The 22,919-nt window shown below is 41.9% G+C and overlaps 1 protein-coding gene across 7 annotated transcripts in view; it reads right to left on the bottom strand.

Annotated features, from left to right (window-relative positions):
- Positions 1–22,919, bottom strand: part of CREBBP (CREB binding protein) — a 95,432-nt gene that overhangs the window by 11,802 nt on the left and 60,711 nt on the right. For 2 of the 7 annotated variants that reach the window (XM_064672615.1, XM_064672620.1), the window contains 14 exons: positions 21,947–22,071; positions 21,175–21,363; positions 19,307–19,720; positions 18,534–18,713; positions 18,118–18,304; positions 14,154–14,272; positions 13,776–14,015; positions 13,216–13,304; positions 8,062–8,172; positions 7,316–7,372; positions 5,994–6,071; positions 5,430–5,497; positions 1,165–1,315; positions 219–365 (listed from right to left, as the gene is read on the bottom strand). In XM_064672615.1, coding sequence (XP_064528685.1) covers positions 219–365; positions 1,165–1,315; positions 5,430–5,497; positions 5,994–6,071; positions 7,316–7,372; positions 8,062–8,172; positions 13,216–13,304; positions 13,776–14,015; positions 14,154–14,272; positions 18,118–18,304; positions 18,534–18,713; positions 19,307–19,720; positions 21,175–21,363; positions 21,947–22,071 — 2,155 coding nt within the window. The remainder of the gene's footprint in view (positions 1–218; positions 366–1,164; positions 1,316–5,429; positions 5,498–5,993; positions 6,072–7,315; positions 7,373–8,061; positions 8,173–13,215; positions 13,305–13,775; positions 14,016–14,153; positions 14,273–18,117; positions 18,305–18,533; positions 18,714–19,306; positions 19,721–21,174; positions 21,364–21,946; positions 22,072–22,919) is intronic. The other 5 variants (XM_064672616.1, XM_064672618.1, XM_064672617.1 and 2 more) reach the window with 5 other exon arrangements.

Here is a 22,919-nt window from a genome sequence, read left to right as displayed (position 1 = left end):
TAAGCAGTTCTCAAACGCCAAAAACAGGCAGAATTTTTTTTCTTTTAGGCAGCAAGAGTACACACTGAGAGGCAAAGTGAAAAGCAGAATGCAAAACATTGTGATGCTTTTTGTTGCCATGTCTTCCCCTTCAAAGTCACCTTTGAAGTGCCACAGAACTGAGCCAGTTCTCTGTGTTTGACAGTGGCTTTAGGCTCTGTGCAGAGAGGGGAGGGTACCTGGTGTTGGGAGGGGGGCAGTCCGAGCCGTACTCCTGCACGTGCATCCCGAAGAAACACACGTCCACCCCGTCGATCTCCTCAAACGCAAACAGAGCTTTGGTTCGGTAAGGGAAGGATTCTGACATCTCACCAGAATCCACAAATCTGCAGGGAAGGGTGGGAGGGAAGGATTAAAAAAAGAACAACAAAAAGCCAACTATTAAACCGGTGTCCTACCAGAATGAGGAAATTATTTTCAACCTTATTTTTGACCCGTTAGGAACATTTACACAGAAGTTAAAGGGGGGTCAGATCAGAGCTGTAGTAAAACAGGGAGTCCCATCACTGTAAATTCATGGAAAGACTGTTTCCATATAGAACACAGGGCTGAACAGGCCAGCATTGAGTACGTGAATATCCTCAGAGACCACAAGCCTTTAAATAGGTTGCAGAGCAGAAAACCTGATGCATTATGAGGAGGTGATGTCACATAAACACTCTCTTTATGAATTAAAGCCAAAATGCTCCACAGAATAAACCTTTTAAGCTTTTCATTTATAATGAAGTAAATTAAAAATCCCTCCTGAAAGCCAAAGTGTTTATAAAAACACAACAAAACAGTAAGGAAACAGTGAGGAACAGAATCTCAGCAACTGCTCCAAACTAAACTATGAATTCTGAAACACCAACCAAAACGGGGTCAGACTCCTAAGATTTAGCAACACAAAGTCACAGTATTATAACCAAACCCAGGATGCCCCCAAACTGCCCCCCAAACAGTCAAAGTACAATTGTCACCTCCTCTGCTTTTTTATACCTTTCATGATCTTACTCACGCCAGAGTTCCAAAGATGTGTAAAGGGATTAAGGTGCAAATTGTCAAAGTTTTGCAATATCTACACAAGGAGACTTCAAAATAAAACCAATTAAAAAAATTGCATTTATCAGAATTAATAGAACTAACCTGGATTTCATTCCTGGTTTGACTTCTACTGTCTTATCTGAACTTGCTACTACTCTGACAAAGACCTCTCCAGCTTCAGGATGATTCTGTCGCCGCAGAAATTTGTTCACTCTGTCTTCCAAATGGTTTCCTAAACGTGTTGTCTGCAGCCCTGGAAGTGAAGTGGGAGAGAACATGACAATGGAAACTTAATTCTGGAGGAATCATTTAAGTTCAGGGTGTTACTGTGCTTTTTAAACTCTTTCAGCTCGTTTCTCTGGACGGAAGCAGGTTTTTTTTCCCCTTTGTTTTACCTGCGTATGAAAATCTGATGGTTTTATTTATGCAGCCAAAAATGAAAAAAAGCAAACCCATCCATGCTTTCCCCCAAGCCTGAAGGTGTTCACACCCTATTGTGGAAGCTCAAAACCACTACAGTGGGAAAATTACCCCGTAAGTGAACCAACAAAGGCGGCTTTACGTAGCATTTTTCAATTTGCAGGCTTATTTTATGAACGCTGCAAATGTTTTCTCCTGCCAAACCCACTCTCTGGCTGCTTGACAGAGATTACATCACTTTATAGATCTGGCTCCATGCCACACCTTTTCAAGCAAAGCAAAGCAAATCACCAGAAATGAAAAGCCTTTTGACTTCAACGGAGATTTCATTGCTTTTGCTTTTCTTTTCAAGAGAGCTTTTAGACTGCAGTTACAGTAATCTGCACACCAAGGTTAAATAGTTCCTGCACAGGGAGAGAGGTCTTGGAAAGTTCAAGTCCACAGATTGTCCAGATCCCCCTCTCTTGGTCTTTACATTCACAATTGGCTTTTGTGGTCTTACAGGATGTGATGGTTTTCAAATAAATCCACAACAAATTACAGAAATCACAATGAAGATTTTGGTTAAAATTAAGAAAACAGAAGGAGCCCACTGTTCTGACTTGAAGATTTATGACTACTTCTCTTATCCTGCTGTACTTATTTTACTAGCCAGTATTCCTATTTCATTTTATGGTCAATCTGCTATCTTTTCCAAAGTGATGGTGTAATCTACAGATGTTCATTTTACTAGAATACATTTAATTTTCTGCTCTCCATTGCCTCATTTTTCAGTTGTTATTTGGCTCCTGACACAAGGCTCTTGGTTCTTTCTCCTGACATCCAGAAAGCTGCAGTGGAATATCTACACTAAAATTCCTTAGGTTCCAATACTGGGGAAAACCCCCACATACACTCAAAGGATGATCTCATTTTCTAAGGGATTTATATATTTAAAATTATTATATAAAATCATAGAATTGTTTTGGCTGTAAAGGACCTTAAAACTCATTTAATTCCACCCCCTGCCATGGGCAGGGACACCTTCCACTAGCCCAGGTTGCTCCAAGCCCCGTCCAACCTGGCCTTGGACACTTCCAGGGATGGGGCAGCCACAGCTTCTCTGGGTAACCCGTTCCAGGGCCTCCTCACCCTCACAGGGAGGAATTTTTTCCCAATATCCCATCTAACCCTGCTCTCTGTCAGCTTAATCACAATCAGTTGACAGAAATTCCCAAAAGCATCAGTCTTGATTTATGTCTTTCAGCCTGTCCCCCTTGTCCACTGAGATTCTGTGGTTATAACCAGCACAACACAGTCTAAATATCATTTACTTGGGAGTCAATAACTAAATTCAAAGGCAGGTTAAAATAAAAATACACCAAGCCCTTTTAAATTCCAACACCTTGGCCTTTCCAGTGTTTCCCAGCCCAATACACCATATTGGGCTTTCCATATATAATATGAAGGGGATTTTAAAGGAAATTCACAAATTCTTTATGAGGACATTTTTTTGTTTCGTTGATTTCTCTGACTACAATCAGAAAAAGAGGAAAGGGCTCCATCTCAGCTGATGAGTTAGGAAGCCACTAGAGTTAACTCCACTGTCTTGTGTTTTCATCTCATCATCTTCCCAATGCTAAGCAACCAAGGGATATCTGCTTCCTTCCTTATGCTGCTGGCATTAGAGCTTGAAAACCAACAAACACAAAAAGACCAGATTAGAAGACAAAAGAAACAGGCAGCATTAAGATCACAGGTACTGTAAGGAAAGGATCTAAAACTTGCATTTTTTGATTTATTGGAATGTGCAAGTTCCTTTAGAAAGCAACCAGAGTTTGGTTCTTGGACACCTCTCACACCTACACTTCTAATAAAGGCTCAGTGCAAACTGCAGTGCAAACTTGAACTAAAGGCACCCAAACTGTTAACAAGGAACATTCAGCACAGCAGGTCTGTGGCAGCAGCAGTGGCCACACATTTGTGAGGGGATGAGTAATGGGACACATAGGAAGAAAGTCAGACTCCTGGCTCACTGTGACTTTTTGTCAGGAAACTACTGTGGGTGACTTATTTGTCAGGATATCTTTTGTCTTTGAACATCTCTGCATCGGGGAAGTGATATTTGTAGATTTTCTTAGGAAAATAAATACTTGAAAAGTTTGGGGTCTCACAGCTGCACACGTGTTGTATTTGGCAGGCTATCAGTTAATTAACCAATTTTACTTAATATACATTAATGTTCCACAGCACCTGAAGGACCTGCTGTCTTGGTTATTTATTAGCAGTTGTGCCACTGTGCTTGAAAGAGTGTAGAAATATTGGTGGCAATTAAAACCTGATTGTATTACTTGATTGTAATACTTTGTAAGTAAAAGTTTTTATGGGGAGAGGGAACATGTTAATGTTTCAATCTTTCACTGCTCAGGTTTGTTTTCAGGTCAGCAGTAAGACCAAGATCTGGACAAGAGCAGGCCTTCCTTTTCCTTCCCTGTTCTTCCATTTCCAGCAGAGCATTGTTAGAGCAGCTGATCTCCAGAGCTGAGCCCACCACTGGGTTACAGCAGGACTCAAATCACGGCAAAAGGAAAAGACAGTCAAACAGCAGGGAAAGAAAAAGAAGGAAAGGGAAAAAGCACCACTATTTCCCTGTCCAGAACAGAATGGTCACCTTGAACTAAATGGCTGGTTTACACAAACCTTAAACAACTGCAGGGATCTGAGGAGTCACACACTTGTTTCAGACAATTTACATCAGTATCTGCTCTAAAGCCAGCACATGACAGAAGAGGCATCCATTTAAAATGGTTATCTAAAACTACATTTTGATTTCATCATTTTATTAATGTTCTCTTACAACTTTAATCTGTCTTTAATGAGACTAATTTAGATCTCTCTAACAATACTGTCTTGCATGCGTCAGGTTCCTCCAGAGACCGTTTTGATTACTGTAACCTAATAATGCCTCACACAGCTTTATCATCTCCACCTCAGCCCCCTCCACAGCTCCTGTTATGCAATCAACCACACACCAAGTTAAGAAGTCACATTTAATGCAAAACCTTGCCTTTATCACAGTGTGGAAGAGTCAGGCTTGTGCAGGCACAGTGTGACACAGGAATGCCCAGAACTTCCAAGGACCAAAGAACAAGGCAGGAATCAAGTGCACCTGCAAGTTCTAGTTGTTCAAGTGGCTGAATCACCCTCCTGGTTTCTGCAGTCACTTTATTTTTCTGCTCTGTGCACTGACACTGCATTTCCAACACCAGTGCCTTCTCTTCTGCCCTCCCTCCAAATGTGTGTGAGTGGAAATCACTGACTTATGTTCTCTGAGGTGAAATGCTTGCAGAGAGTCCTGTGCAAGGATTACTGATACAACTTGACCTGGCCATCTTCTGGCCCTCTCTTTAGTGCCCATTTCAACAAGACCATGGCAGTGGTTACTGCCAAGGGAATCCAGACTCACAATGGAATGGGTCACTCATTCCAGTGGACAGTCCTTGTCCCACCACCCGCTCTGGAGGCGAGAAAAGCTCTTCAAACACTTTTGTGTTTGGCAGCAGCACCTGAACTGCAGCACAACTTGTTACTACATGTTATTGGAAGGGCACAGAGGTGACAGTCATTTACTACAGTTTCAGCACTACATGGAAACATGGCTAAATATAGCCAGTGAAGAGCACACAGCCCCGTGCTTTTCCTGTTCTCTTTGCCCCCCTTTCTGCTTTCTAATCCTAGAAAAATAAGGACAAAGACACCAAACACCTCAAGGCTGACCACAAACACACAGAGAGCAGGGCTTTAAAATGTTGATTAAAATTCTGACAGCCTCAGGCTACACCACGCCCCATTTTGCAAATGTTCCAGTGCTGTCCATTATAACAACACAAAGTCTCAATCAAAGAGCTATTAGGGCTGGCAGGGGGAAGATGAATATTGGGAGATAAAAACAGAAATATCAAACTCACTTTTAGCACTGAATTTGTTTTCTTTGCGTGTTCTGCCGGTTTTCTTCAGACAATTATCACAGACAAACCTATTGAGAAAAAAAAAAAGCCAAAAATTTAGCATAAAGCCATTACTGGTGAGCTTAAACCCAATGTCTGAACCCATAATTTAAATGTCAGAGCACGATATATTTTTCTCTGGATTTGAACAGCTTGTATCACTTCATTTTTGAGGGACTTAAAGCCTTTGTGAGCTGCTTTAGTGGTTGAACCTGCATTAGTGTTCTGCGCACACAGACTCACCTCCAACCAGCTGCCCTTGTCTAAGAGTTAGAAAGAAACCCTAGAAAGCTGAGTGTATGAAAAGTTGGGTTTCATGCACATTTTTATCCAAGTAGACTGAAATAAGACCCCAAACACCAAAAAAATGTATTTTATTAAGAAACACTTTGTCCTTCTGTACTCAGTTCCCAGAAGGCAAAGGAAGTGGCCACATATTAAAGAACAAGGCAGAAAGTCTTTATTATATAAACTACATCGAGGTTATTATACAAGGGGTAAAAAAAACTAACAAACATCTCTTACCCTGAAGGCCAAATAATATCATAATGTAACACACAGATCTGGTGCATCTTCCGACCACATTCTTTGCAGTCAACAAACCTGAGGAGAAAAAACAGCAGCCAATCACTTCTGGGGTTAGGTAAGTAATTTTCCAGAATTCAGCAAGAAAGAAGGACTTGCCAATCCTCTGGTAAGATCTGAACCAACTTCAACAGGCCCAATTTATGTGTCAGTTTAAAAAATACTCAAAATAGATTCAGATCCACATCTGTCAATCCATGAGCGAATTACATATATATATATACATATATATATATAACAAGGTGTTCTAGTTTAAAAACCTGAAATGGGCTGTCATGCACAACTTTTTCTGGATCTTTTTTATCCTTTTCTAAGCAGAGTCCTGAGTCTTCCCAGCTTCACAGAATCCTGCTCAACAATACCTCCACAGATTAAACTTCCAATTGCTGCAACAACCACAAACTGATTAAATGGTTGCTCAACTTACTGTAAATGTAAAAACTAGTCAGTCATGAATCACCCTGCCAAGAAAACATGTATTAACTTGTCTTTGCCTGCATGTCTCTGCTGCAGTCTTCTTTTTTCCTGGTCACAATAGTATGTCAAAATCCTTTTTTTGGATGGGAAAACTGTTAGAGGTTTTCCCAGACCAGGCTGCAGGATTGGTTATGAAGCCAAATGCACTGGGGTCTATCCCAGTCCACCTTTACAGGCCTGGGGAGGAGCTCTATTTAGTATTTGCAAAGATAAGATTAGGAATCAAAATGTGCTGTGTATCAAACTACCAGACAACATAGTAAAAGTAAGATAAAATCTCTTTGCAGCCAGTTAAGGGCTGTAGGAAAAGCAGCACATGCTCCTAAAGGAAGTTCAGCTGGGCTTTCTCTCAGCCTCCCAGGGGTAGCACAAGTGAGGGAGCAGGGTGGTCCTTTTGGTGGGCTGAGCACTCAGTGAAGAGAAAAATGTGGTTTAGAACAGAAGAGGAAAAAGCAGAAGTGCCCCAGGAATGCAGGGCTGGGTGTGAAAGGCTCTGTGTGAGAGAGGGCCATTCCCAGCCCTGTGCAGAGCCTGGCTGATCCCTGGAATCACCCATACAACAGCACTAGGAACTGCCTGAGGAACAGGCTCACGTTCCCTTTTGGGAATCAAAGTCAGACATCAACTTTGGACGTGGTGCCATAAACTTCAGGGAAAGATTCTGCAGCCTGTTTGGGCAGAGATGGGGGAAAAGGAAGAGTTCTTTACTCCCTGCCCCATTTCTGGCTAAAGGACAAGTGGAAGTGATGGGATTATCTCAGGAAAACCAACAGCTGGGTACTTACGGCTCTGGATCTAGGGTATCGTTTTTCTTCTTTTCAAACTGATCCTTAGAGATGGTTCTAGAGACAAAGAGTTAACATGAAAACTCAGTAGCATTTTTATATCAGAGGCTGAGACAATATAATTTTTTGCTGAATTGCAGCAAACCTCAAGTCTGAAGAAAGCACCTCAGTATTTATTTTCTAGTCAGAGCAAGCAATTCAGTTCATTTTAGCTTAAGCTACAGAAAATATTTTTCTCATTTTACTTTCTGCAAAAACTAATTGCAAAATAAGAGACACCCAAGCACCCAGATAAATTTAAATTCAAAAAAGGACAAGGGAAGCTATTGTCAGTAAAACAGTAGCTTGTATTCCTCAAATCTGATTTTTCTGGCCAGGTTAAAGGCAAGCCATTGGTCTTATAAATATAGGCTGCACTTCAAAAGGTGAGACATCAGAATTAGATGAAGTCTTTCATTAGAAGGTGACATTTATTGGCACAGTCCCCATTGCCCCCCTCCAAGCACATCATCCAGGGTCTGCCACCCCCTGGAAGGGGCAGCTCAACTGGACACTGCTGGGCAGACCTACAGCCCCAACACAGCGACAGCTGTTAATCCTGTCACTGTCAAATCTCCTGCTAGGAAGGAATAAGGCACTTCCCCCCAAAAACACCACCAAAGGGGTTTGGGTTTTACTCCTAACCCAGGACAAACACCACCCCTCCCAGTCCAAGAGGCAGCATGCAGAGGAAAGGAAGGACTTACGTTTGAGGCTGGGAAGGGTCATCACCCAGGGTGACATTCTCCCCCTGGATTTCAGTGAAACACTTCTCACAGAAGTGATACCTGTCAGCAAGAAGGCCATATTTGGGTGAGCTGGTCCAGCACAAACACAGCCACCCAAGCACGGAGCCACCAACCAGGGCAGGGCAGATCAGCACGACCACGACGGAAGGGGGGACGTTGTTGGTTGATTGATGGGTCAGTGTGGACAATGAGGAGGAACAGAGGGAGGGGAGGGCAGGATTAGAGAACAGGGGAGGGAACAAACAGCACAGACGTAAGAGGTAAGACGCAAACACCAAGACAACACAGAGCAGAAAGCCAAGGCAAAGCACAGATTAGCATTCGGTCTCATTTCATACATCGCTAACAAGTCGTCGGGTGTCAAATTCAAAATTTGGGGAGGATTAATGGAGTAGCCACCAAGAGCTACCTTTGTATAGGCTTCAAATTTAAGAATTTGGATTTGATTTGCATTGCTTAGGAAAAAAAAAAAAAATGCTCTTTGATTCCAGGCTTGCGACTGATCGAGTTTGCTTTGGGTGAAAAACAGCCTGTCAAAAAGCTTTAGGAACATGTTTATTATGGATTTAAATAATTAGGAAACATGTTGAAAGCATTTACTGATTGTGAGTCAGAACTGCAAAAGCAGAAACACTTGGTATTGTAAAAAAAAAATCTATAAAAATATTAAATTGAAAATTTGACTGTAAGATTAAATGATATAAAGATATTAAATTCAAAATTTGAGTATAAGATTAAATGTGACCAATTGCTCAGCTAATATTCTTTTATATAAATGAAACCAAATCCATACTCTAGACAAACATTTAACAGAAATGCAATTATGGGTCAGAGTTTCCAGCCATTTTATCTCTCTATATATACAATATATGTATATATGTGAACAACATGAAATATTGTACATACATACAATATATTTATCAGGTACATTAAGGATGTGGAATTAATTAAGCTTTAAAAATTGAATATGAGGCAGGTACAATTTTTGGTCACCAGACCAAGAGCCAATCCAAGTCATACTCAGCAAAACCAATTCTGCAGTTTACCAAACCAAGCTGAGTAAACTGGAATACAACTCTATGAAAATACAATCTGCATTTGAAAAAAATAAAATAAAATCAAGGTTACATGGATTTTTGGGGGGTTTTTTGGTGGTTTTGTTTGTTTGTTTCAGATGAACTGGAACCAAAGTTGTCAGGGTCACAAAAAAAATTAAAAAAAAAAAATAAAAAAAGGAGGCTAAATGTTTGGAAAGGATATGAATTCACACATGAACAAAGGCAACAGAGAGGCCACAGCTGTAAAATGCGGGAAGGCCACAAAGGATCATCAAAATAAAGGAGCTTTATGGAGGATCGAGAGTGAGAGAGTTTAAGCAGCGATGGCAGCACAGTACGACGCAGGTTGAGAACTCAAACACCGACTGTGGGGATGGGAGCGCAAACGGCACCGAACGACACTCAGTGGCACAATGAACCAACAACTGAAGGGATGGAGACTGAGCAGTGTGGCAGCTCTGCCCCTGCCAACACACCCTCACACACCTAAACTACTGCGATCCCGGCGACAGCTCCAAGGCTGTGCTTTCCTGGAGACAACAAAAGGCATTTGCAGGCACTGATTGGAACGGATGGATCAGAATTTCCCCCTGGACACACACACTGGCTGAGCGGGAGCGGCTCCTCCGGCAGAGCTCTCCGTGCCCTCCCGGGCTGGAGCCAGCTCCGAGTTACCACAGCACAGTTCACAGAGCCAGAAAACTTTTCCAAGCTCTGCCAGCTGGCTCTGGATGAGGAGCTGCTCTGCCAGCCCAGAGCCACGGAACTGCGGCAGAGCAACGGAGTCCTGCCCGTAGTGTGGGACCGACGGGGAGGGGAGCAGGGGTGGTTTATTCTGGTTAACAGAACCCACAGTGACATCTCCACACAGGGCAGCTGCTCTTTGATGGCAACCACTCCCTGCCCCGAGGGGGGATTCCCAGCCCACCACCAGTTAAACTGCACCCAGCTCCTCTTGGGTCAGCCCCACTGGGATTAAACACATCACTCTCCCAAGGAAAACCAGGCTTTTGGGGCTGAGAATGCAGCACAGCAAGGCCAGGAAAAAAGCAAATGTATTCCAATGATTTGTAATCATTTGGAATGATAAATATAAAGTGGTTATTAAAGAGGAACACCACAGGAGAGTTTCAGGAGTGGGGACTGACACTGCACATCTCATTTCCACTGACCTCCCTCGCCCCTCACTCCACACCCCTAAACTGATACCAAAACATGTACTTTCTTTTTTTACAACTCAAATATAAGAGATTCAGAATTTTATATCCTTTTACACGTTGTCCACGTCCTTTTTTTCCCCCCTAGAATGTGCTTCTTTAAATTTTTCTTTAATTAACCCCCCCCCCACTAATTATTTTCCTTACTGACATGATTACTCATCATTTTAAGAGTCAGACTGGGAAGGACTGAAACTCAGGAGGAGCCAAACACAGGAGCTTGTAGCCAGGAAAATCCATGGTCAAGGCTCCTATTAATACTTTGCTACAGTTAAACAATCCCAGAAAAGGTTAATTCTGATCCATTTTCAGAATAATTTATGGGCTTTCAAAGCACTCCAAGCCTTAACCCATGATATTAAAATGAGGAAATAAAAACTGAAGTACAGTGAAAATGAATCACCGAAAGATCATGAACATTTGTCCATAAAATAACCATGGTGAAGCAATAGCTATAATTGATTATGGATATGGACCCTCAGAAACAAAGACCTGCCTTTTGCTTGCCCCCACAAATATTCAGCAAAACCCATAGAAAACATACAATATTCTAGTTACAACAGCCATAGAAAAACCAAAGAACGTACTTATTGCAACACATCAAACATGAAAAGCTTTTCAAATGCAGACTGTTCAGGTGACTGACTCCCATTTATCAAAGAGCAACATTATGGTTCAATACCAAAGTCCAGAAAATGCTCAATTTCTGCATTAACAGGAGAATTGCCAACTGTAATTGAGTGTATTCAAAGGAAATTCTAAATTAATAACTGTATGAAACACTGATCAGTTTTCTCAACTGGGTATTCACACATGAAGCACATTTTCCGAACACTTTAACCTAAATTTCTGCCTTATTAGAGAATCTAAACAGTTCCATACCAAATAATTAACTTTTAATCACTGAACTGTAGTGCCAGAGTTCATTTTAATTCAATGGTGCCTAAATATTCTTAGTTGTAATTTAGTTATGTGATATGCTGGACTTTAGGTGCATTCAATTTTGCCTGCTCTGTACATAGAAAATTCAAGAGCATTGACCAATTAAAAATCTGCTGGAAGCACAGAATTTGCTTTTCACTTATTTTCTACGTCTTTAAGAACACCTAAAATTTAAAGATCACTGTCACAGAAAATGTGATCGTTTTGTAGCAACACAGCTGATGAACAAGGGCTTTCTGTGATCTGACAGTCCAAATGCACACTTAAAACTATGGTGATAAATCTTCAGAAATGCTTTCTTTAAAAGCCCCATTTATCACTCAATTTAGTTGGCCTGAAACAGAAAGCTCCACGTTCCCCCTGAACTCAAACCCACCCCAAACCCCTAACCCTTTCTCAAGACATCTGGATGAACAGAAATATAAAATTTAAAGGGACTCTTGGAATTTATAATGGTCAGGAAAGTGAAACATTGCAACACCCAGTGCAGAGGAACCCACTGTCCCACCAACCCTGGGCTTCTTGCCTTCCATGGAATAACCCAAATGATTTTACATGAATTTAAACAGGGAAGGATAACTGAAAGAAAAATAAGCCCTTCTTCAATTCATTTTGAAGTTACTGTGCTTTTCAAATGCAGAACTACCTGGGTGCATAACATGAAAAGTAATTCAAATTCTACCTACAGTGATGGTATTTAAGGGTTATTTTTCCCCGATTCCAGTACTGAAGTACTGTCTTTTTAAATGCACTTTCATGGCTTTATTTCTCTTCAGCCTGACTTTTTTCAGAGTCCACGGTGGCTGTGTAAAACCTTTTAATGAGAGGTCATGAATTCATTCCTCCCTGTCAATACTTTCTGCCTCTCCAAGGCCACCCAACACATGAGTGGGACACACGTTTTCACCTGCCAACTTCAGTGTGGGGGTGCCCAACAGGCTTAAACCACCTCAGAGCCTGTTTGGTGAGTAGAGGTGGCCCTAAAAGATGAAATGCTCAGTGTCTGAATCGGTTCTTTAACTTCACTCAGACAACAGCCCCATGCACCTCACAACTGGCAAGGCTTGGAGAGACTGCCAAGCCTCTGGAATTCATAACTTCCAACTCCTAACTTCCTTTTCCTTGTTCAAAACAAAGCTTGTGTCTTAGCCCATTTATATTCTGCATTTTTTTTTTTTGGTGAGGGACAACACACACCATCTAAGAACCCAAACCAAAAGCCAAGTTTTGAGTTTGCTTTGTTATTATAACACTGGAGATTTAAGCATTAAATAGAAAATTAGTATTATAATCTAACGATTGTTTAATAATCATACAAACACTAAGTCCTAATATTAATTAAAGATTAAGAGAAACTATAATTTTCACAGCTTCTCATGGAGTCTCTGGGTAGTTTTAAATGCTATTTCCAAGCTAATTTAAATAGAATTAAGCACTGGCTAGGAAGGGAGAATGTAAGTCTGGCAATTAATCACTGTATCCTTTACTTGGCAAATTCTGGCACTAATTTGAAAACAAACCTGCATATTTTCACAATTCTCCCAGAACAAGGTAACAGGATTTCCCAGTGCCTTTTTGCAGTTCTGCCCCTCTCCCTCCAGCAAGCCCTGCTCCTCTTTGTATGGAAAACATGGACAACTTGCCCTGCACTTAGGCAGTGCATGGGGCAGCCTAACTAACAGCACCAAAGCACAGTGTGTGCCAAACTGCAGGGAAGTAAAGAGTCACCTGCAAAAGGACAGCATGGAAAGGTAAAGAAAATAAATTTTCCCTGACTTAGCTGACAAAGAAAAACAGAAATTAATAAACCTCCTCCTCCTCCTCTACATGTGCAGGGAAATCAAAGGAGATCTCACTTCCTGAATAAGGAAAAAACCCTGAATTGAAGGACTTACCTATTCTGGTAACTGTAGTAGGCAGCGTCCCGGGGAATGGTGCACAGTTGCTTCCCATAGCAGCACAAGGTCTGTGGAGAGAACTCATACTGCAAAACAAGGGAGAAAAGCAGCTTTACAATGGGATCTTTTGTTCAGCAAGGATCTATTATGCAAACGTGAGGCTCATGGGTATCAGATTGTCAGGTTTATCACGCTTTTCTGAGCTGTTGTAAATATATTAGCACAGCCCTCTCAATTTGATGACAATCATTAACTCTAAAAGCTGACCCTCCAACCTGCTGCTTTACTGCAATGGACATGAGAAAGAAGGGAAGTATTTTAATATTGCTTATGACCAAGACAGCTGTCCTCTGAGGGTGCAAAATACAACAATAACAACACAAGAGCAGAGAGAAGGATGCTATTGACCTTCTTTATCTCTCAACACGCTTGTAACAAAGCCAAACTTCCAGCAACCCTTCCGTTTTTGAAAAAAAGAGTGTGCAAAGCTAAAGTTCTGTCTGACCAGTCAAGCTGAGCTCTCCAGAAGAACACAACTGCCCCAGGAATGTACCCACCTTGCGCCCACAGCAGTAGCCGAGCGATTGCATGACGGGATCGATCTCCTGCTCAAACACCTCCGCCAGTTTAGTGCAAAACTTATAGACCCGGGAAGTCTTGCGATTGTACAGCCACGCGTTGTTGAACATCAGCCACACGTCGTCCACGTACTGCCACGGCTCCTGGTACTGCCCCGTGTCCAGCTTCCGTTTAATGGTGGAAAGATCCATGGGGTTCTTCACGATGTCGAAATAGTCCTTCGAAGACACAGAAAAACCCCGCTTTATTTTTAGGACGTCGACCGCTCGCGGCGTGCTGAGCGTGAGAAATAAACGTTGGAACGGGCAAAGACAAAGCAGAAGAATGTTTTGTAGGTTTCCTTCAGGCCAACTCACCGGAATCCCTAAAAGCTGGGGATCCACAGGCTGTCTGAAAGGTAGAGACTCTGGGTCCTGCCGGTACAACGCTTCGAGGGTGGGCATGAGAGCCTGGCGCAGCTCCTCGGGCTTGAAAACTGCAAAGGAGAGGCACAAAGGTTAGGAAATTGCTCTCCACATTTCCTAACCTCTTGACTCCCCTAAGGAAAGTAAAGAACTATGTTAACACAGAACTCTGAAGAGGGATTTCCTGATCAGAGGCAAAAACCTCACTCACAATCAAGAGGCAAGCACACAGCTTTTCTATGGACTCCCATCACAGCAGGTGTTAATCCCACAGTAAGGGGATGGGAACAACTCTAGCCCATAATGATACATACTCTAGAACATAAAAAAACCCTCAAAACTTATACAGAATCAAATTAAATCAATTGTTTCAACATGGATGAACCTTTTCTCTTCAGACAAGAGACTGAGCATATTTTTCTCTCCCTCCCTTCTAACCCTGTTCACTGTTTCCAAGCCAAGATTCTTCCAGCAAAACCCACTGCAGTGGACAGGGATGAAGAGCCAGCTCTACAGAGAGTGACCAGATGTCCTGAGAGCTGGCACAGGAATTTTTCTGGCCACAGTGTGCAAACAGTCCTGGTCTGATGGATCGTTAATTGATTTTGAAAGTGTTAATACTTCCAGATTTCTATGGCACCACTTGGCAACAGTGACATGGCAACAGCCACAGTTCTTTCAGTAGTGGATGACAAGGACAAAAAAAAAGGCAATACATTTTCTGAAAAATAATGATAACTTGGAGAGCTCTTTGAACATCTCAGCAGTGTAATTACATTTATTTCCTTAGGAACGTGACTTTACATAGGGAAGAATGCCTATTATTGAGAAAAAAAAGACAACTAAGGAAAGCAGGATGGCATCTAATATTTATCTACCTGGATGAAATGTGAACAACACCAATAAAATGGAGCAATTAGTCCTCTCAAAAGCACTTCAATCCACAGGGCTCAGTGACCCCTTCGAGTTATGATCATTGCTTTTCTCACTCAAATGGTATTTTGGTAAGATATAAATTGCTTTTTGGGACATCTAGTTCATAGTCTGTGATTTTAAAAAGTATACACAAAAATAAAGCACGCCAAGAAATTAAGCTGACACGATTACATTGGCTGTATGATCATTTCAGCTGTTCCACAGTCTCAGTCCCAATAAAATGGTAACTCTTTTCCATACTTATCAATACCATATCCACAGGTACCCTACTATAGACTCTCAACATTGTATAAACAACTATTAAATTATATTCTGGGATTCTCAAGAACAGAAGGAAACATTAAATTCCATTAATGAGGAACAGTATTCTCTAACTGCTCTGATTCAGGTAGTTCATAACGTGACAATCTCAATTATTTCATTTCATGAAATTTAAAGGTCAAAAAGAACCTTCTGGCTACCTGCTTGGCATTGCTTTTACAACTTTCTCTTATAATAACACACCTCAAAACTACAGTATCTTTCAAAATAAATCCAATCTTAATTTAAACCCAAACTACAGAGACACAGCACGGCTTTTGCCAAATTCCTTAAAGCCCAATTACGTTTGCTGATGAAGTTTATAACCTACTTTCATTTTGAAGTTTGAAGAAAATCAAAACCAAAATCCAGTTATCATTTCAATTTATTACTTTACCTAAAAACGTAAAGAAAAGTTGCCTTCATCTTTAGCTGCTCTGCCTCTGAGGAACATGACTAATACCAGCGTATTTGATCATAGGATCTCCCTATTCGCTGATTTTACAAGGGAGTTTTGTTCTGCCCTCTCTCCTTTTTCCAAAATGAAATGCTCCTCCATAAGATAGAAGACCTTTGTAAGGAGCTGGCACCCAGTTATCCCATTTTGTCTTGGATACGTGGGTGGTAAAAAGAAAATGGGATCTTTGCCTGACTCATGATGACGTATTATCTGCCAAAGGAAAGTACAATGCTACCTTTTTTACTTTCTTCAATTTTTCACTTGTTTCAAACAGAGGCGAGCCTGCTTATGATTACTAAGGGGAAAATTCCTAAAGGAAGATTAGCCACCTTCAAAGTTATTAGGACAATACACCTGAATAACCCCCAAACCCAAGCCCTTGCAGGCTTTGCAGTATTGTTCCCTTACAAAGAAGGGAAGAAACCAGTAAAACTCATCTTCAAGGTCAAACTAAAGAAGTCACCTACAAGGAGAGAGGAGCTGCCCAAATGAACATTATGCCAAGTTTTTTAAGCCTGTAAGAGAAGAGGTAAAGGAACCACCTTGCTTGCTTACATCAGATTTGCAGAAATAAAGCCAAACAAGGCTGTGACTTGCTAAGTTATAACACACATTCCATGGCACTTCTGCTACATCCCAGGTGCTGTGGGATGCACCTCAGGAGTCTGCTGCATGGGAAGGAAGAAGTTCCCAATACTTTTGTAACCCATGAGAACTCCTGGTCAGCCTCTCCAGTAGTTTTAAAACACCTCATAACCCCTGAGCACACTTTGCAGCATTTCCCCTCCAGCACCTCGTGGTTCATTCAGCACTTTAATACCAAGGCTGGGTTAAAGTCGAGCAAACTCCTCGGTGAGAAAATGTCACCACTTAAACTCGTGTCTCTGGCTGTACCTGCCCACGCTGCACATGCATTACACTCCACAGTTACTTAGTGACAACACTTCCAAGGGAAAACTGTGTTACTAAAGGAGGTACTGGAATATGTAGTAACCCAGGGCAGCTTCCACCGACTGATTCTGCGAGAACCTTCCTGGAGCCGCTCGCCTCCATTTATTGCAAGCGCATTCCTAACAGGAAGCAGTGATTCCTTCCACTGGGAATATCACTGCTTCATAAATGCTAATAAGCTTTCCACTCCCTGTGCTACATTTTGGTCAGAACAGGCTCTGCCAGTTGGTTCTGCAGTGAGCTCTTGTTTGCTGGCCCACTCTGCTGCAAACTGAAAATATCAATCTGCAGCAAAATGTGTTCTACAGTGCTTTATTACAGAAAGATTATGTTTAGTCACCAAATGCAACCCCAAGCACAACCAGGAGATCTAGATTTTTTGACATCTGCAGCGTGTTGAAAGCTTACCTTTGGTCAAAAACTAAAAACTAACCACAAAAGACACCATCTCAAAAAAGCAGATGCCAAAACACAGAGGTCTTGGAACTGCTAAGGGTTTTGAGTCCAAAAACTTAAATCTTGCAGCCTCCCACAAAGCCTGCACTGCAAGTGTAGTCTTTTATTTCTGTTTTAATAATTTTATTCATTTATTTCTTACTAACCCAAGGCACTCAATCATTTATCTAACCCGTAATGCCATAAAGTTTCCTTGAGTACAGATACAGTCACACCTCAATCTATGCACCTTGAGAGACTGCTGAGCTGTTTCCAGGGAGAAAGCTTCCAGATGAACATTACATTGAAAACTTTAAAGTCCTGAAAACACAGAACTTCAAAATAAAGTTTAAGCCTATTGCAGCAGTCCAGCCTAAGAGGAATCCAGGTTCAGAAGAAGAGTTCAGGTGCTTAATTCTCACACAAGTGACTGACAAAACTCAGTATGAAGATGATGTGTGCAGCCTCTAACAGGAAAATAAAAGCAGTGGCTATTCTTGGTCACTGAAATCATTTATCTACACTGAACTCCCTTGAAAGAGCACCAAGATGTACAGGGAGGGATTTATGTGTTCAGTTCCTCCAGCAATCCCTGCCTTACTGCCTTGGTCCTTCTGGGCAGACACTGCTGGGATCAAGAGCACAATGCTTTTCTCACCTGCGATTCACGTAACATTAAAAGAATCTTACTTTCAAAATTAAGTTATAGAGTACTGATCTCCCAGAGTTCCACGTGCTGGAACACAAGTGCAAAACAGGTCTTCCAGCAGGAGTTGGAAAACAATTGTTAGTGAAACCAAAGTACACAAGGAAACTCAGTTTTCATACACATACTTTTCTTGCGGGGCTGAGATGGTGATGTGGATTGGGAAGTGGTTCCATTAGTGCTGCTCTCCTCCTCCTCTTTAACCTCTACTTTCATTTCAGGCTTCTTTTCTTCTATTTCCATTGGCTCCTGCTTCAGCTCTGTTCCATCTGTTTCTTCTTTTATTTGTGAAGATCCTTGTAAATCCTCCTCCACCTTAAGAAAGGACGCAACGAGACGCACTGTTACACCTACAACCCAAACTTCAGCCATCAAAATATTAGTTTGAGATTGTTGAAGCACTTTCCATCCATGGCTTTCCTCAGGACAGTTACTTTTCAGTAACGACCCTCCTCTCGCCCCTTAGCTCACCGATTCAGACACATCATTAAGTGCTTTTATATCTATCACTGCTTTCAGTTAAGCTGTAGAGAATCTCATTTACCTCAGTCTTAGCTTCCACTTGTGTCTCACTAGTCTCTGGCTCAGTTTCTTCAGTTTTAACTTCTGATTTGCTTTCTAGCATTGGTGCATCTGGTCCTAGTTGCTGGGAATTCGTATCAGCACTAGCAACTGAGGCAGGGGTGGGGACCCTGTTATCAATACTAGCTGCTGCCTGGGATAGCTGTTGTAAAAACAGTACAAAAGAAAGACACTGCATATATAGAAATATTTTCCTTTACTAAAAATGAACAGCACAAAAGAGACATGAGATGATATTCTAAAACAGTGCAGAACATGGATACAGGTCACTGTAGCCAAGTTTTGATCCCACACATTTAATAACTCTGCTTTACAGAGGAGAAGCCAAGGAAGAATTCTGCCCCAAAGTGGCTTCTTTCACAGAGAAAACACCTGCCCAGTAAAACACTGTACATTCCTTGAAACGTGCATTTGCCTGACTGTATCTTAAAAAAAATTATGCAAATCTCAGGCTCAGAAAAGATTCTGATTATGGCCAAATATAATATTAGGCCCGTTACACCTCATCTTTCTGCACACTGCTGCCAATTTTACTGTGAGCAGTTCAGCCATTCAATCCCCCCCCTCCTTCAGACAACGCTGAGAACATCTGAACACACACATTTTACACATTCTAACGAACCCTTTGGTCTAAAGCAGAAGCTGCTATTGACAACTATGGGCTCTATGGTGCTACACACAGGGAGACTCATGGAATGTCACTACACAAGGAAAATGGGACCGGCTGGTACTTACTGGAGTGCCAGGTGGCTGTGCCTGCACAGAGGTTGGCTGCTGCTGGGCTGGCTGTGGGGTTGGCACAGACTGGGGCTGGACTGGGGTCTGGGGCTGTGGTGTGACCTGGGCCTGGGCCGCAGTCTGCCCCGTGGGTGTGCTTTGGGTCTGGGTCGCGTTGGGAACAGAACCCGGCGTCGGGGTCGGAGTTTGTCCCGAGGACGAGACCGGTGTCGATGGCTGGGTGGGTGCTGCTGGCTGGGGAGGGGTCATTCCCGTCGGGTGCTGGATGGGCGGCATCCCAGCAGCGGTGGACACGGGAGGCGTGGTCTGGTGTAGAGGTGGCTGGGTCACCGGGGGACACGGTAACTGCCCCCCCTGCGGGCCCAGCATGTTCATGGAGTTCGGAAGAGCAGCACTGGGAACCTGCCCCTGCTAGGAAGAGAGAGTCTCTTACACATGTGTGACTGCCAAAACCCTGGGAATCACATTAGCCTTTAAATCACAGCACTGAAGCCTTCTCTGACAGAACACTGTCCAGGAGATCAGCCACAAACAAACGCTGCTGTTGCAAGTAACTGTGCTCTGATTTTTGTCATCGCTCTCATTAGCTCTCAAAGACCTTTCTCCCAGCCCCAGATGTGCCATGCTTGTCCTGCATTAATTTTGGCATACAGAGGGAATCTCCATCCCAGTAACACAGAAACCCACAGGCACAGAGCCTCTAAATTGTGCCATTAGCTGGGCAAAGGTCAGGCTTTGACACAAAATGGTTTCAAGCAAATACCCATTTTAGGCCAGGACTCTGGAGCAGCTCTGCTTTAGAGGGCAGGTCAACACATTTAATGCTGCCCTGTTGCACAGAGCAAGACTTAAGAGGAGGTTTTTTTGTTTTCTTTTTAATTAGACTGCTCCAGATGCTTCAGAAAACTGTGGATTTGTTTTTCAGAGCAGCAATACAATAACATATTCTGGATGTACTTAAACCTTCAAACTGTACATTTTACTGAAGATTGCATCAGATAACTGGTGATAAAATAAGAATATGCTATCCTCAGATGTAACTGTTACTCTTAGAAATCCAAATCAGTTAACAATTTCCTGCAGATGAGGTTTCAAATTTAAAACATACTTCTATATTGCCTGTACACAGTCAGTTTTATTGAACTAAGTGCATTAGGAAGATAATGTTTACCACAAAAGCAGTTGAACAACTGAGCCAGGGCCCAAGAAACTGTAGATGCTCATCCTGAAGATATTCCAAACTTGACTTGACAGAGCCCTTCATAACCTGTTCTAAGTCATCTCTCATTTGAGAACAGGGCTGGACTAGAGAACTCTGGAGGTCTCAACAAGCCTTAATTACTTGGACTCTGAGTTAAACAACAAGCCTTTCCCTGTGGAAGAGCACACACTTTGGCATCATAAGCACAGCTGCTACTAACACTGACCACTAATGCAACAGAAAAATGTCACAGGGAAAAACCAACCATCCTCTCTTCAGAAGTAGAAAGGTTAAAACAAACTTTACAAGATCTTCCCTAACCACTTTATTATAAATCTGGATTTAAAGTTAGCTACTTGGGTCCACACAGAGAGGAAACATATGTTCCTAAACGTCCCATAAATTAATTTCTGATATTCCCCCTAAAAATCTCACCAGCATGCATTTTTAAGGAATTTAAATCAGGAATTACGGGGCGTTGCGCCCCCGTTAACAGATGTCGATGGGTTATGTAAGAGCTTCTGAAAAAGGCAGATGTAACCCAGGATCCCCCAAAGTTGGGGTGGCTGTGCTGAACAGTGGATACAGAAATACAAATAAGCAAACATATTAAATAAATTAGAGCAAAATAATTAAATAACTCCAGTTAGAAAATCCACCTTACCTGTGCCACCCCAGCCTGAGCTGTTGACTGACCCATGCCCACATTGTTCACATTCATTGTCCCAGTGGATGCAGGGAACTGATTCTGGGGCAGGAATTGGTTCTGGGTGGGAGCCTGACCCATCATGTTGTTGGAATGAGCTCCCATCATGTTCTGTGGCTGAGGCATTCGGGAAGGAGACATTGCCATCTGAAAATTAACACCCAAATGAACTCATTACCATTTCATATTATGGAGCAAGACAAAGGAAAATACCCTCAATGTAATCAACCAAAAGATAGGACAAAAAATAAAAGGAAAATTGGCTTCAGTAAACCAAATGGAAGTGGGGATATGCACAGAACTTCAGCATTTGTTCCCCAGCATTCACAAGGGAGTTATTTTTAAATAGGTAATATTCCAAACTCTACTGAGAGTGTTTGTTCTCTGAGATAACAGAGAGAATCCAGTGAAACTGAAAATATTTTTGTTTTTCTAAAGAAAAAAACATGTTTTCACAGAGGAATAAAGAAGGTGTATATACTGCAAAGCCAGCTTCTGAAAGAATGATCCTCTTCCCCAGCCAGCTGGGAATTACTGCACCTCTGGCACGCACGTCTCTAAAGGCTGGGTTGGCTTCTTTAGAACAGGTAAATACCGAAAACAAACGCCTCAATAAAAGCCTCTCCATGAAATTATCCTACAATTTGCAGCCCTGCTCTGTGACGTGGCCTTTTCAGAGGAGCAGTGGCTGCTGAGTGGGATGAGTGCCGAGCAGAAGGAGGGTACGAACCGCGGGGACGGCGCCCATGTTGTTCATCTGCACCGGGTGGTTCATCGGAGACGCTGCCCGGGGTCCCATGGGGGCTTGTGGCATCTGTACATTCCCTATGGACATGGGGTTAAACTGATTCATTCCTGCAAATGCACCCCCAAAACAAGTCATTAGGAACGAGTCATGGAATTTGTGTATGTTTATTCTACTATAAAATTAACTAACAAATTATTATGGCTGAAATTTGACTGCCCTACACTTTGTCTCTCAACTTTGTTCAAATTACTCTGACTTCACAGACAAATCAGGATGTGAGAAGTATTTAGAAGAATAGCAGTTAGGATGCCTAAAGAAAAAAGTTAAATGCAAAAGATGAAGAGTGTGGATGATCTGCAGAGACACAATGCTATTTATAAATAATACCTTGGGATGGTTTCTTAAAATCAGGCATTTGCTTTGAAACAGCAATGTCTTATTTAGGGCTCACTGAAATGGTTGAAGTAAATATGATAAAAATACATATTGTATATAGGAAGGCAACTCTGAGCCTCAAATCTGGACAAAACCCAGCAAAATTCTTAAAAAAAAAATTCTTGTGCTTTTTATACAAAACATTTAACCCCTCCAAAAAACCCCAAACTTGTCTAAAGGTGTAATTATGGAGCTATATTTGCTATCAACTTGTTCTCCTATTCAAATGAGTTGTAAAAGGATTTAACTTCCCAAGGACATTTCAACACAAGTTTTGACTTAGTACTAACTCTGAACCACGAAATAAAATAACTGGGGACACTTTTTTGAAGGAAGCTGAAGCACCTAGAACTCATGGGTTTATATTTTTCAGAAAAAAACCCACCCATGAGCTCACAGCAGCTTCAATCAATGATGGCCAGTGCTATGAACAAGCTATGAACACCTTTTTTAATGCACTTTGCATCAGAAACCAAGAAAGGATATCATTAGTTACAAACATTTTAGAATTAATGTGCTG

Source organism: Pseudopipra pipra, chromosome 16 (genome assembly GCF_036250125.1).
Source record: "Pseudopipra pipra isolate bDixPip1 chromosome 16, bDixPip1.hap1, whole genome shotgun sequence".
NCBI classification, from domain to species: Eukaryota; Metazoa; Chordata; class Aves; order Passeriformes; family Pipridae; genus Pseudopipra; species Pseudopipra pipra.
Note: the sequence above shows the minus strand (reverse complement) of the source record. Positions and strands in the feature narration are given on the sequence as shown.